At 33.6% G+C, this 15,741-nt stretch overlaps 1 protein-coding gene across 1 annotated transcript in view; it reads right to left on the bottom strand.

Moving 5' to 3' along the window:
* Positions 1-9,616: 9,616 nt before the first annotated feature.
* Positions 9,617-15,741, bottom strand: part of LOC127065547 (zwei Ig domain protein zig-8-like) — a 270,879-nt gene continuing 264,754 nt past the window's right edge. Inside the window, exon 6 of the mRNA XM_050998013.1 lies at positions 9,617-14,330. Within this exon, the coding sequence (XP_050853970.1) occupies positions 14,227-14,330 (104 nt within the window). The 3' untranslated portion in view covers positions 9,617-14,226. The remainder of the gene's footprint in view (positions 14,331-15,741) is intronic.

The raw sequence follows: 15,741 nt of genomic DNA, 5'->3' as shown, positions 1-15,741 counted from the left end.
CTCATTGCCGATCGTAGAGTGACCATGTTGGAATTTTCGATTTTAACGAAGAAATATTCGAAGGTTTCTCCAACAAATTTCGAATAGAATGTCTATGTCGTATGTATACATTCGATGAAAAAGCACATACGATCGCTTTTATAACGCACTCGCGTCTCGAAATTATGCGTTCGAGAAGAGATTCGGTACGTACGTAAGTATGTAAGTATGTATGTATATACATATGCATGAACGCATGTATGTATGTATTTATATATATATATACGTACGTATGTAATACGTATGTATATAGGTACGTATGTACAATCTATATATCTGGTATACCACGGAGCACTCGCATTATGCAATCATATTCAGTACGGTGAAAAGTAGCTGAAAGTCGTTGACTACTTTGCATATGTTCACCCAAGAGAGTGCTACGTTTCTGTTGCTATGGTTTGAGAGATAGTCTGATGTCGGTAATGCGGACATAGTTCTTTATAATCTTTACTATATGCTTTTATTCTCTCATCGAACTTCAAAAAGTTCAATGAGTAAATAATAACGTCGAATGTCCGAAGTTAATAACTTCTTTGATCATTTTTGTTACAATCGTATCTACGTAATCAAAAGAAGGAGAGAGAGAGAGAAAGAGAGAGAGAAGCAAAATAACATAACGTGTTTCAAGGAAATTTTCGGTAGAAATTCAACCAGGAATCGTCGGAGATTTGGAAAGTATAGAACGATAAAAGAAGAAGAAAGATAAAAACGCACCGCGTACATTTACCTCGAACATATGTATGCTCCAAGTAAATAGATACCATACTTCGATTTTCTTTTATCCAATCGAAATAAGCTTCACGTTTGTTCCTGAAAACATTTTGAAAATATTCCTCTCGTTCGGAAGAATCTCGCGGAACGGATATCTTTGTTCTTAATAAATTTCTAGCGATTGCATAAATAAGAGAAAGAAAATTGGAGGAAAGTATGTAAGTACAAAATATCGAAGAAAATACGATGGCAAACGTAAAAGAGAGAAGAAATAGGGATTCCTTTTTAATAATAAGCGATTTCAGTGTTTGATTTGCGAAGCGGAACGCAAATAGGTACCGGATAACGTTAATTAAAGAAGTGATAGAAAGTGTAAACTTACGGAATGAGCGAGAAAGAAAGTCTAAAAATGCTACGAATGCGATAAAAACTAGAAAAAGATAGAAAGACAGAGAAAGAGAAAGAGAAATAGTTGCTTCTAATGAAAAATTATCACTTTGAAAAATCTTGATAGCTCGGATAATATTAATATTAGAGTACAAATGAAAAATATTTTCTGACGAAAGATATGTATAAGAAAATTCATCCAATAATTTATTTAACAATTTCTTTTGTAAATAGATACTTCGAGCGTCGTAAAATAAAGATATGTATCTGCGCGTAAATTACGAAAAAAAAAAAAATTGTAACGAATAACATGATAGAAATGTTTATCTCCTTTCATAACATAGCGTATGACCTATAACATACGATTTGTAAATACTCGAATTTCAGTCGATGATACAATGTTTATTGTTATCGTTTTTGCTTCCTCTTTCTTTCTTTTTCTTCGTCCTTCTCTTCCTTCGACGATATTCTATAGATAAATATAGTAGGTCGAGGGCAAACGATTAGTTCTTAATTGTACGTACTACGGAGAGGTGCTTCTTCTTCGCCTAGCTGTTCGTTATAAGGTAATACGAGAATTTTTAAAACACGATCCTGGAATAAGAATACGAATTATCTCTATTATCAATTATTATTATTGCTATCATTATCGTTATATTATTTTCATCGTCGTCATCGTCATCATTATCGTTGTCGTTATCATCATCATAATTGTTATTTTTATTACTAGGTATTACAATTTTATCGTCAAGGTTATTGCTTTTGTATCTTATAAATTAAGTTATAACTAGTATTCGAAGACAGAAGAAATTTACATATATAAATCTCATTACGTAAATATGATTATGTACTCCTTTATTTTCGAATTTTCGTATAACGTAGAATCTTCGACCGTAATCTCGCATTAGAAACGTCCGTAAAGCTGGACCGGGTCCTAAAACCGTAGGAATCCAGTACGTTGGCAAAATTCGTAGAGAGTCACGCGTTTATATCGTCTCATCTGCAGGCACAGCGGAACAGAGGCATTAGGGGATCATTTATCTTACTTATGTTGTAGGCGATGAGCCTGACGCTGCACACTCACCTGGGACCAAAATTTCTCTATCCCGAACCAAGCTTCTTCTAACCGAAAAGGCATTCTGATTAGAGAGCGAAATCAATATTCATTAGGTGCAAGAAACGATAAGTTAACCTTTATCTATTATTTAGAAATATCTATCGATTGATCGATCGATTAAGGAAGAAAATGAAATCATTTTCTTTTTTCAGTGGGCACATTCGCGAATTTATTGATTAACTATAATCAATATATTTTTCTTTTTTCTTTTTGTACCGTTAAAATGTTTAAATGTAAGATATTATAGGTATATCTTTGAGGACAATAGATGACGTCTTTATTCTCATAACGATTTCTTATAGATTAAATATTTTAGTACAAACAAAAAGGTCATCTTTCTGTTTTTAGTTCTTACTTCAAATCGGATATTACGATTTAATCGACGATCGATATCGCTTAAAAAGGAAATTCTTATATTTAGCAGGTTTAATCTAGTCCTGGATACCAACTAAGTTGCTGATTCAAGAATCTTCAAAGAAAATATATCGTCGAAGTTCTTATTAATGTACTTAATTTTTGATTTCAGAATTTCCAAAATGTTCGTCTTAAGTTTATGCGATAAGCTATTTACGTGTTATACGTTCGTCGATCACTTCAAATAAAACTCGATTATCTTAGTATTTTGTTTGAGAAGGAAAATGTATTTATCGGTCTAATGATTTCTCTCGAACTATTCGCACAGACTATAATGAAATAAGAAAGTTAAAAAGTGCATTTTCTTAACGAGTGTCCAGCGGATTCCCAAGGGTAAATATTCTCTGTAGCGATATGTCCTCTGTAGCCCTTAAGAGAAAGTCCTAAGGGTTGCTAAGGGTGCGCACGTGTACGTCAACATCGATCGTGTTCTGCTTTCGGTGAATTTTATGCAACACGCAATGTCGCTTGCGGCTGTTCTCTTCAAACGAGTTGTCGTACCGATTAAATGGAACTATCTCTCCGAGCGAAAAAAATTGTCGAAGTAGTATGTAACACGTTCTATTCGTAGCAATATGTCCTGCATCTGTCTCCCAATATTCTTTCTTACAACGTAACAAATCGTAATTTAAATTATACATTACAACAATTTGAATATGGGTTTAACGCGTGGATTCACTGATTCACGATATTGGCATCGGATTCCCCAAGAGCGATTACTGATTAAATTTAAGGGACAGCTTGACTTAGTGTAATGACCAACTGTAATGCCGGAGATTAGCATGACACGCAAGAGAACGTAATAAACGTATCGTAAAGTACGTATAATGGCGCATTCTCTGGATATCCAACGAATCTCTAATCTGTGTAGATATATACGACGAATATGGTGTCCTTTAATCTTTAGCGAAAGATTGAACGAATTTTCAGAATCTCTAAAAGACCATCATTTTTTTTCTCTCTCCCTCGATCGATTGTCATTAATCAAAAGATCGCTTGGTTATTGAATCGAGGATCGATTTATAACAAGTTCGACGCGGTATGCATGATAAATTTCTCAGAACTCTAGAATTACTCGATCGATTATTACGACGTAGATTGAGTGCGCCATTGTAGAAATAATAAACTAAACTATCGGCAAATTCAATATCCGAGTGGAAAGCAAACAATAGTCCTTATTAATGGTTGACCGATGATATTTCATACGTTAAATTAACTGCCAAAAGTTGATTTCCGTGAGGCATTTAATCGACGATCGAGTAATTCACTATAGCGTATTTTATACTTGTAGTAGAGAAAACATACTTATTTAAGTATTTACATATCCATATTCTTTTTCAATGAACTTTAATTAATCGACTTACGTAATATTAATTTGTATATTAATATCTTATTTACAACGTGTATGGTATACTTTTCAAGAAGATAATAGCAATTAGTAAATTTGATTATTGAACAAACTACCAATTAAAACTTTCATGATGCGCTTATAACGTTACACGAAATAATTATCTGCTTCTCGACGGAAATTCTTTTATCGCATAATGCGCTATGGAAAGTTTTCGTAATTTTTATTCGATGCAAAATATATTTTACTTCCTTCGCAATTATTATTATTATTTTTATTATTATCATTTCTTTTTTATTATTAACATCATTATCATCATCATCATCGAAGCGTTTTATTTTCAGTAATTTTTCTAATTCATTTTAATGTCCAATGATAGTCACAAGAAAACCAGTGTAGTTCGGGAAGCGATAATGATCTAGAAAACAAACATTGTTTGTAGCGTAAAGGTGAAACATTGTTTATAGGGTAAAGCGTGAAAGTGAGGTAGGGGTCGAGTAAAACAAAACTTCGTTGAATCAATGTTTACACGAAGAAATAGAAGGAGAAAGAAGAACAAAATATTTATACGATGGAATATCGATCTTGCGTAGTTTAACAATAAACGCAAAAGGCAATTACATAAATGGAATTAAAGTGGCGAGCCTAATTGGAGCTCCACGTCGTCGTAAACGTAATTTCGCCGTTTTGGTAGACCAATCAAAGGGTTACGTTCAAGTACGTGAAATTTCACTGTCGATTTCAATCGATAATTCGTATGGTTAGTCGAACACCTTTATATGCTTCGAAGCACTTACGAGACAATCGAGATGACCGGCCTTGATCGTTCTGATGGAATAAACGATTTCGAGTCTATTCCCTTCTCGTCGTTTGGATATAGCACGTATCTATATACTATATCTATTCGAATATAATATACATTTTTCTTTTATTTTTAATATCTTTATAAAAAATATTCGAACGTATTTTGAAATCGAATAAATTTTTTTTTTTAGATCGGCCATAGTAAATGCTTTGAATTTTTTATCATATACGAAGAAATTAGTAATGAAGCGTACGGAGAAATTTTCCGTTTATGGTAGCGATAAAAAAATATATAATGAGAGTGTAGCAAAAAAAAAAAGTATCGTAAATTAGTAAAGTTATCCGACTCTAATTAATTATAATATTTATTATCAGAACGTTTAATTTTAATCGTCGGCCAATACTTTTGAAGCTTATCGAATTACTTTTTGTGTTAAAAATTTCAATGACCGTCTGTATACATATAAGAAAAGCATTATAACGAGAACTCGACGACATTTCAGATAGCAAACTTCGTCGAGATTCATTATCGATATAACGACAGATCGTTTGTAGTACGTAAAACGCACGAACTTTCTACGTCGAGGAAATTTAGCGATGTTCGAATATCTTAACCGAAGCGTGGCCGTTGATACGTACGTTCATTAAAATTAAAATCGGCAACTTTCTAGTGGAAAGTCGAACTTTTACGATTATTCGCTTCGCAAGAGACATTTGCGTAGTGCCTAGACGAGAACCCATCGTCGTTAGACTTGCACAAAGCTAGAGGTACCCGTATAATGCATTTCAAATATGACGTTCGTGAATGCGTAAAGGCATGGTAGTAGAACAGAAAAAAAAAGGAAGAAAAAAGAGACATTCGCGAGAGAGAATCACGTACGCCATCGTGTATGGAAATTATTTTTCCTCATTCGGATGGACGAACACGATGGTCGGTATTCTTCGAACGAATTCGCACCGTTGTTTACGTCACAATATTGAATTTCATTGGAAAAAGAGAGGAAGAGTTCGAGTTTTTCTTTAAACTATGTATTGGTATTTAAAAAAAGGGAAAAATATAATAAAATAAAATAAATAAGGACAAAGAAAAAGAAAAGAAATAGAAAATAAATTCTGACGCTTCAGATCATTTCTTTTATTCTTTTCTTTTTTCTTTTTTTCTTTTTCTTTTTCGTTACTCGTCCTTCTTTTCTGATCTTTAAATTTTGAACCATACAGCCGCACTTCGTGTCCCGTTACACATGTAAACTCTGAATCACGATTTAACACAAGTTCCGATCTACAAATTAACCCACGAAACTGGCATCTACGATCTTTCGATATCACGTTGCAGTATCGTCCAGGCAAAAGTTTACACGTTTGTTGTAACATCTGCATAATATCGAGAAAGTTCGTACAGCGTGTCGGTGTCGTTTAAACATTCATATCGATACGTTCTTAATGTCTCACTTTTGTCTACGAGTACGTACAAGCTATAAGTTTAAATTTATTTTATTGAAAAGTTACTTTTCGTGACCTTAGGCGAATTCAAAGAAGGACGAGTAGAACGAGAAATTAATACGAAATTGTCTATATCTTTTCTTCACAAGTTTTACGAAAATTCGTTTTACGTAAGAAATTTTGTAACATCGATCTCTAGCAGCTTCTAAAATATTTTCTCGTAGAACATTTTACGAAAAGTTCGTTTCATATCGTCTCTAAAGTTAGTAATCACTTCGTTTGCGAAAGTACTTTATTAAAAGTGTAAATTCTTAAAAGGAGTATAAATCACGGTTACGTTTTATTTATCGTGTAGTACGTCTAATTTCGCAAGACAAATTAATTCTAGCGATAACGAAGTAAGAAAAAGGAAAAGAGAAACGAAACAAGCAAGAAAAAAGAAAGAAAGAAAGAAATAATAGAAAAGAAAAAGAAAGGTGGCATAAAGCAATTAAGACGATTACTTGTGAAAATGTAACATTTAATTAAACGTCATTGATCGGATGGTAATAAATTGATTGAATGTTAATTAAACGATTACTACCGAGTTTACTGTTATTCGGAATGTCGGAAACAAAAGCAGGAAACAAAAATTCTGTATTCAATTGCGGTTCCTATAACTTCAGGGTCGAATTGAAAAGCGAGTACCGACTAATCAATCCTAGATGCTATGCGAGTAGCATGCACTTGAATTAGAAAGGCACTGCATTTGCAACAGATCGTTATTTCCTGAAGCAACGGTAACGATCCAGTTAGCGGCATGAATATTACGTGCAACAGAATAAACGAACTGATAGATAATTGAATGAAGAATCGTGTCGTATATTGTTTAAAAAACAAAAATAGAGAAAAAGAAAGTATCGTTTTACGCATGAAATCGAATTACTTCATCGAGTAATATTTTTTAATTATCTTATTTTAACTTAAATATGTTATAACATTTAATCAATATGATACAGATACTTACATACGTACATAAGTGATTTTTACATGATAAGAAAAATTAATTATTAAAGATCGTTTGAATAAGTATCTGTATATGTATCGTTATTCTCGAAGAAAAATTAATAATAATTTTCGTTCCGCTTGTTCCGACCATGTTTAATTATCTGAAGTTTAAATGCTATAATATATTGTATTTCACCGTAAATAAAGTCAGAGAATTTACTTTAAAATTTGACTAATTTAACATGGAATAAACGAAAAGTTTGGAAAATAGGAAAAGGAATATAAACATTTATTTTAGTTCATTATCTGGAAACGAGAGGAAACCTTTTGTTTCCAACACCGACAAAGCGGTTTTTGGAGAATTCCATTAAAATTATTCACATGTAGGATTATTATTATTATTATTATTATTATTACTATTATTATTATTATCGTAATTATCATCATCATCATTATGATCATCATTATTATTATTAAATGTTATTAAAGTGGACTTTCCTTTCAAAATGGTACAAAACACTTATTCGTACGATGCTCTTTCTGGCACTCGTTCAAAGGGCTCGACTTTTTGTTTCAACGTAAGTACGTATGAGTAACAATAATGATAAAAAAATAAAAGGCATCATTATTGTTACTTATACGTACTTACGTATCTTCTTTCGTCACTTTCTTTTTATTATCAATGAAAGCAAAGTATACTGATTAACGCTGCTAATTAAGTACACCCAGTGAACAATGATAGTTACTATAGTGTCGAATTAGGTAGTGGCTTGAGTAGGAGCTAATCAGCACACCATATCTACGTTACTTCTTCCCTTTCTCTTTTTTGCTCTTTTTTTTTTTACGAGTAGAAAAAAAAAACGTTGAATTTGCATTCACCGCGGCCGAGATAATTAGAGGGAGGCTCAACGTACAGTAGAATTTTTTTTATAGCGAGGCTGTACACGTTGTTTTATATCTACATAGAGAAAAAGAATGGGTGAGAAATAGAGGGAGATAGAGAGATAGAGAAAGAGAATCTTATTCATTCACCGATCCATCCACCCACAATTCTGTTTCTCTTTCTGCCATTTTTTGTTTTTTTACGTGTATTCTCATACCCAGTATGTTGTAATAGGACGGCCTGTTACACGAGTAGGACTTTTTTTAAATTTTAACGAGGCATCGTGTCGAATGTCGTTTTGTATCGATGTGCGTTACAGCGTGCGTTGATTTCTGTAAAATTGTCCTAGGTATTCGTAATTCGTGTTCGCGCTTTACGACGAAATGTACGAGAATATTTTTGCTTATCGTTTCAAAAATATTTTTCACTTTTCTTAAGTATTTTTATTTTTTTTATTTTTCATTTTTTTTTTTTTTTTTTTTTTAATAAAAATACGTCCCCTTTTTTATTCGTTTAAATCCTCTCATTGAAATCAAGATATAAACGTGAATACGTTTTCATTGGACATTTTTCTTTTTCTTCCTTTTTTTTTTTACACGAACAGAACCTGTTTATTTATAAACGATATTGCAATTATTCTTGAAATATCTCAAAATCAGTGAGAAATATTTGAAAAGAGCAGAGAGTGTCTTATTTGTCATCAATTAAATCAACTTTCTTATAAATTTACAGTCTATTATTCCATAGTTTGTAATTAAGTAAGTACTTGATATAAATTTACAATCTACTGTTCTGTAGTGTGTAATTAACTAAGTGCTTGACACTGTATTGTGTGTGCACGCGCGCGCAGAAATGTATCTAACATTTCTCTGATATCGTATATCGTATATCCCAAAAGGGACCGAGCCTCTATTGGCCGAAAATATCTTTGACTGGTAACGAGAAGACGTTTCGAATTACGTGAGTGAAAGGAGCCGGGGAGGATACATCGAGGGATCGGTATACTCGATCAAATAGTTAAGGTAGAGGGAATTAAGATGCGACTCGGTAGGTACACATTTAGAATTGTCCGTGATTGATGCTTTCGAGTATGGAATAACAAGGATTGAGGATGTTTGCCGACTTTGATAATCCCTTCGATGTCTAACGTCGCCAACGATAGTCCGACCAAGATGACGGATCTGTCTCTTGAGAGAAACAAGACATGCTTGTAGCGAATGCAAATCCCAATGAGCTTGAAATCTAAAGAGTTGAAGGAATAATTGATCTTCGATAAAGATTTCATAAATATTTTCAATGCCATCGTGATCGAAAAGATCGACATTTTTCATTTCTTAAAATTTATTATTTTGAATCAAGCATCATACTTACTCTTTCTCTTCGTCCTTTTCGTTATCGTTATCGTTGGAGAAAATAGAATGGAACGAAATACGTACGATGAAATATCACTTGTGAGACTAGGTAATAATAAAGAATCGTTTCGCTCTACATCTTCATACGGATAATTTATTTACAAGAGTAAAACATTTTTGTACAATAATACGTCGAGAATCGCGTGAAAAGAAGATGTGAAAGTTGTGGTAGGAGGAACACAGTTGGGTTATTCATGGTGTAAATCATACGAGAGTTTGACTAGATATAAGTTTGTTTGGTTTCTTTTTTTTTTCTTTTTTCTTTTTTTTCTTTTATTCTTTTTGTTACGATATTACTTTCCTACTGTTTTACCTGTTCTTTTTTCTGTTTTTTTTTTTTCTTTTTTACGCTTTTTTTTTCGTTAATTTTGTTTAACACTTATACCGTAGTAGAAAGTATTCTGCTGAAGGGATAATTGTATTCTACCTACTCCAACGTCGATATCTCCGTTTGTCGTCGTTTTCTTTGTTCGTTCTTCTTTTTTTTTTCTTTTTTTTTCTTTTCAATCTTAATTTATACTTTTTGACACACTCAGTTTACACTTAACATTTTTTTTTTTTTATTTCATTCACTCTTTCTTTCTCACTCTCTCTCAATCTCATTCTCTTTTTCACTCTCTCTCTATGTATGTTTCTCTCTTTCTCTCTCTCACTCTCTCTATGGTCAGTGCGGAGAGAACGCAGTTTTTTCTTCATTTCATTCTCTCTCTCTCTCATTCTCCCTGATAAACGCAGTCTTTCATTCCATCAAGCAAATATAACATACAGTTCGTTTCGCGTTGAAACATACGATTAAAATTTTCAAGGATCAAGCCATAGAAAAGTGCCATTTCCTTTTCATCGTTTTATTCATGAAAACGATGATTAACCGACGACGGGACGGGAATACATACGTTTTCCATTTTCGAGAAAATGTAAAAGCATCGACAAGAAAATTAATTCCCATTCTCTCCTGTTTGTTTTATTACATTCGATCCTTGGATTTTCTAGAGTTGGATTTTCTTTGAAGTTTTCGTATCATACATTTTTGCGAAGAATATGACTCGTTAGAAATATTCTAGCCAGTCATCGTGTAAAATTTATATTTGTTTTTGGTTCCGACGTGGAAACGATAGTTTTTATTTTACGAGCGCAAACTTAATGAACGAATTAGTTCTGCCATCGCTCTCTTTTATTAAAATACGAAATCGTAAAAAGTACGTTTAGTGGCGAGGAGTGCTCCTTTCCTAACATAACTTTATAAACTCTCGGACGGTGAAATTAGTCGTAACGATAATTAATAAAAAAATCTTTTTTGTCTTTGCGTCGAACGAATTTCTCAATATGATCTTTTCTTTCGTTTTTCTTTTTTTTTCCTTTTTCTCTACTCAAGATTCAGCTCGAATCTCAGCTAAGGGCAAAAAATCACGTTTACGGAAAGGGCGTGTATATTTAAGAGAAGATTCAAGGAATCAAGACTCAGAAAAATTTGTAGTACTTTCTTTCGAAATTCGGTCTCCCTTGAGGAAATATCGTTTCGATGTAAGCCGGCAAATGCTTATCATAGAATCATTCGAGATATTTTACGAAGCCCGGGAATATCTCTAATGTTATATCCTCGAATCGTAAAGAATTGGAAAGAAAGTTGGAACGAATAAAGAAGGAGTAGAAATTCGAAAGTCGATGAGTTTGTTAAAAATAACTTCGTAAAGAAGTATAAAAATTTTATTTAGAATCTTTAGAGATAATATCTTCTAGAATCTTTACGATAATAAGTGCAACATTGATACGCATTTGACATAGAAACACGATGTGTCTTTATATTCACATCGATTTTCTATATCCATCAGGAATTACTTTTGTTTTTTACGATACGCGATCGACAGTATTGGCTCCATTCGAAATTGAACTACCTATTTCATTTCCTGAATGGCGAATTAAAGAAGCATTATTTTTACGTGCACGAAAATGGATGTTTGAAGTAAACTAGATATACGATTTTAATGTGAAACACTCAAATATTTATCGCTTTCCATCAAACGCGAGAAAATTATTTTTCTTCATTTTTGTTACGAGGATACCGGCCGAGATATCCCGAAACTATCCTGAAACTAGATTTATTACTTAGCGTACTTTTGAAGCAGTTTGAAAGAGCGTTAATCATATTCTTGGAGAAAATTAATCGAAAGTTCGAATACCCTTTTCACTTTTTCGAAGGAAAAGGATAATCGTTAAAAAACTTTCCCTATGCAAAAAGTGCTCTGACGATTTTCAATGATCGTTTCCGGTAAGTACGGTCCTTTATAGTCTTTTAAAATCTTATATATCGTTGCTTCGATCGTATTTGAATATTCTATCTGTCAAGAGCATTATAAATATATCAATTTATAGATAAAAAATATATGATCTTGGGAAGAGATAAATCTGACGTTACATCGTACATTTCTTTTCCGTATAATCATTATCGAAAAAATTGTTATATATGCTTGAAGAAAGAATAAGACGTGATTCTAATAACTGGGTCAACATTGATACATATGCAAAAGAGTGAAATCGATCTTTTTTCGAGTCAATGTAAGTGTCGTAAGTTCGTTTCTTATAGAAGATACTAAACGGCGAACATCTTTGGAAAAGATTTATTTTCCGTGTGCGTCATTCGTTTCAGCATGGAAGCGCGCAGATGTACGCCAGCAGAAAATCATTTTAAACCGCTCCATGTCAGAGTTTATATCGCCATTTCTTTCGCGAACCCAACGCTAGGATCAAATTGTGGTCGTGCAAGAAGGAAATATGTAGGTAGAATCCATCGAGTTTTATGTTTGTACATATACGTATATGCATATAAACGTGTGTGTCGTGTGTATCTGTGCGTGTATATACGCACACATATACGTACTTGCACATGCAGTATACGAGTACGATTCTCCAATATCGGAATGCTTATAAATTTATTGACAACCGTCGCGTTCCAATTTTCCCCCTCGAAACGATTCGCGATTCAGCTTGGTTGCATTAAAATTTCCAAAGTTTTCTCGCAAATCTAGAATTTCCATCCGTGATAATAATAGCTTGCCATTATATCGATATATCCACCGAGTTGCCGAGGCCTTTACCCTTTTTTCTTTTCTTCCTTTTTTATTTCTTCTTCTCTTTCATTTTTGTTCGTGATTGTTTCACAGTCGAACGTTCATTCGAAACGAACGGAATTCACGTCGATGCTTTTACAAAGGACACATTGTTTTTCGCGAATAAAGAAAAGGAAAGAAACAGAAGAGAGAGAGAGAGAGAGAGAGAGAGAGAGAGGGAGAAGTTCACTCTTCCAAGCTAGAAATTTTATCGTCTAATAGATTTTTCAAGGTATTATCTTACAAACTCGCGATCGTATAATTTCGTCTTCTTTTCTTCTTCTATTTCTTTATCTCTACGTCTGGAAGAAAAACGTAACCGTCCTCGTCATCGTTCGATCTTTTCGAATTCTCCGCGTGAAAAGAGAACGTTTCTAAAGCATGGAAAGAAGAGAAAGAGAGAGAGAGAGAGAAAAAGAGAGAGAGAGAGAGAGACGATGAAGAAAAATGAAGACGAAAGGAAAAAGTAAAGAGAAGAAAATAAGAGAAAATAAAAGGAAAGGAAAGAAAAGGAAAGAAACGAAAAGAGAAAAAGAAATACGTTCCGATTTTGAAGTAGAGCAAGGAACGCTCGAATCGATAATCCCATGTAACAAACGCTTCCTTTTTCTTACTCGCCCAGACTATATGCACGGTTTAATCTGATTTATGAGTTTGCGCATGCGACACTATATTATGCACTTTTCTGATTTATAGTTTTGCGTAGAGCTCTCTTACGATAGCGGAGGACCCGTCAGCCGTCATTATAATCTAATGTGTGTTTTCCTTAGATCGATCTCTGCGTCCTCGCAACGTATTTCTCTCTCTCTCTCTCTCTCTCTCTCGTGCGCGCGCGCGCGCTCTCTTTTCCTTTTTTTCTTTTTTTTGTACGTGTCTATGGTGTGTATATCTGTGTTTATGCGTGCGTGTATCTTTCACACGTATAAGAATATCGCGTACATATATGCGCATACGTTCGCTTACGCAATCCATCGCCGACGAAATTAAAATCCGGCTTCGTGGGGAAATAATTTATGAGTTCGTCGTTTAGTGGACGAGCGGGGACGTGCGCGAATATAAATTACGTTTATTGTAGAGAAACGACGTTCCGCGGAATTCCATCGCGATCTCATCGAACGAACTTTCCTCGTCTCTTCTCTTCTCTTTTTTCTATTCTCCTCTCTCCTCGAACTTTGACCTTTTCGATCGACTTTACTCGATCGAAGATAAACCGGCACATTTGGTACTCTCGCGTATTTTTAGCCAACCTTCACTATCATCCTTTCCTTTTTTCTTTTTTATCTCCTTCAATTTATCGATTCATCGATTTCGAATCAACTCGATCGGTATTATCGATATTATTTTCATATCCTTTCAAAATCGATAAGAGTACTTCTCGCATGTTGCAACTCCTTTATATAGCGTTCCATATCTCAGATGACTTCGGCGCGAATTTGAATAAAAGAAAATTCGTTCGAAATTCGCGCCTCGCGATTTTTTCAAATCGTTCCGTAGAAGGAACGAACGATCGTGAATCTCGCGATTTCGCTGAATTTTCTTCAGGCCTTGCTTTGACTTGTTTGAGTTCATGCGCTCGCACATTATCTCAATCTGCCCAAGAAAAAGACGAGCAGGAGGAGAACGGTCTTCGACGTTGGCGAGCCTGCGGCTGTATTACCGTGCTGCATCGCGGCTGGATGCTCTCCTGAAACAAATATTGATCCTTTAGATCACCGTCGAGTGGGATCGTTAAAAATACAGCTTTTACATATCTCACATTTTTTATTTTATGCATCATCATTATTCATTTATTATTTATTAGTTTATTTTGTATATAATATGTTTATTATATTTATATTTTGTAAATGTATATGTATATATATATATACAAAAGAAAAATAATTAAAATAATTATCAAGCAATTTTACGTCGTCTATTTGTACATTTCAGTAAAAAACAAAAAAAGAAAAAAGAAAAAGTAAAACAAAGGAAAGAAAAAAGAAAAAAATTGCAAATTTCGACGAATATTTTGATACGATTAAACTTGATTAAAAAATTTTACAAAGTTATTTGATTTCCTTTTGTTTTATCTTTGATACATACAGTCTGATCTTTAAACAGTACGAATTACTCTCTATCGAACTCGTCGATTTTTAAAAACGTACGTACGGAAATAGCGTTCAAAGAGTTATGTATTATACGTTCGAAACGTACGCGGAGAAAATCGTTAATTGCCTCACGGAACCACGTTAATACGTTTCGACCGATTTCTCATCAATCAGGAAACTGTAACCTGTAATTATTGCTTTGGCGTATGTCAGAAAGGGGATAGAAATGACTGCTATCGTAGCGAGCATACAGTAATCATCAGCTGGCCTTTCGCATACACTTGCTTTGACGAACGTATTTGATTCGTTGTTTGTTTCGCAGATATATTATCGTTGAGATTTGATATAAGTGTATATTCTGTCGAATACGAAATCAAAGTTTCGTTCGAAACTATTACTAACCAAAGAAATATTTCGTATAATAACGTTTTCAATTTAACCAGAAGAGCAAAGGTTATTTCATAGATTTTTTTCATATAAAATCTTAAAGAATATTCCTATTCGGAAACGAAACACATTTCAGCTTTTCGGTTAACTTTTTCGTCCGAAAAGAAATGTCGATTTCTGGAAAATACTTCGGAAATGCAAAATGAAACATTCGTTCCTTCGGAATCAATTGAATTTTCCGGACGAGCTATCGACAAGTTGATTGAATTTTTCAAACGAGGATTATCGACAAGTCCATGGGACATCCTGAATATTTAATTATTATGTATTTCAATTTTTCTTCCAAGTATGAGAAATCATTTTAAAAATTATCACGGATGAAATAGCTTATCTCTGAAATAAGTCTCTGATCTTAGAAAGATATACTTCATTGATGTAATTCTTTTAATATTTAACGAATCATTTTCTCCATCTCTTTCTTCTTTTCTTTTCTTTTTTTTTTCTTTCTGTTTTTTTTATGTACGTCATAACGTGGACAAGGACGCAGTGCATTGATTTTCTTTCATCGTGCCTTACTTGCAGTTGCACATCACGCGCAATATGATTTACATGCGGTACGGA

This window comes from Vespula vulgaris, chromosome 8 (assembly GCF_905475345.1).
Source record: "Vespula vulgaris chromosome 8, iyVesVulg1.1, whole genome shotgun sequence".
NCBI classification, from domain to species: Eukaryota; Metazoa; Arthropoda; class Insecta; order Hymenoptera; family Vespidae; genus Vespula; species Vespula vulgaris.
The sequence above is the reverse complement of the archived record's forward strand: the minus strand, read 5'-3'. Positions and strand labels throughout refer to the sequence as shown.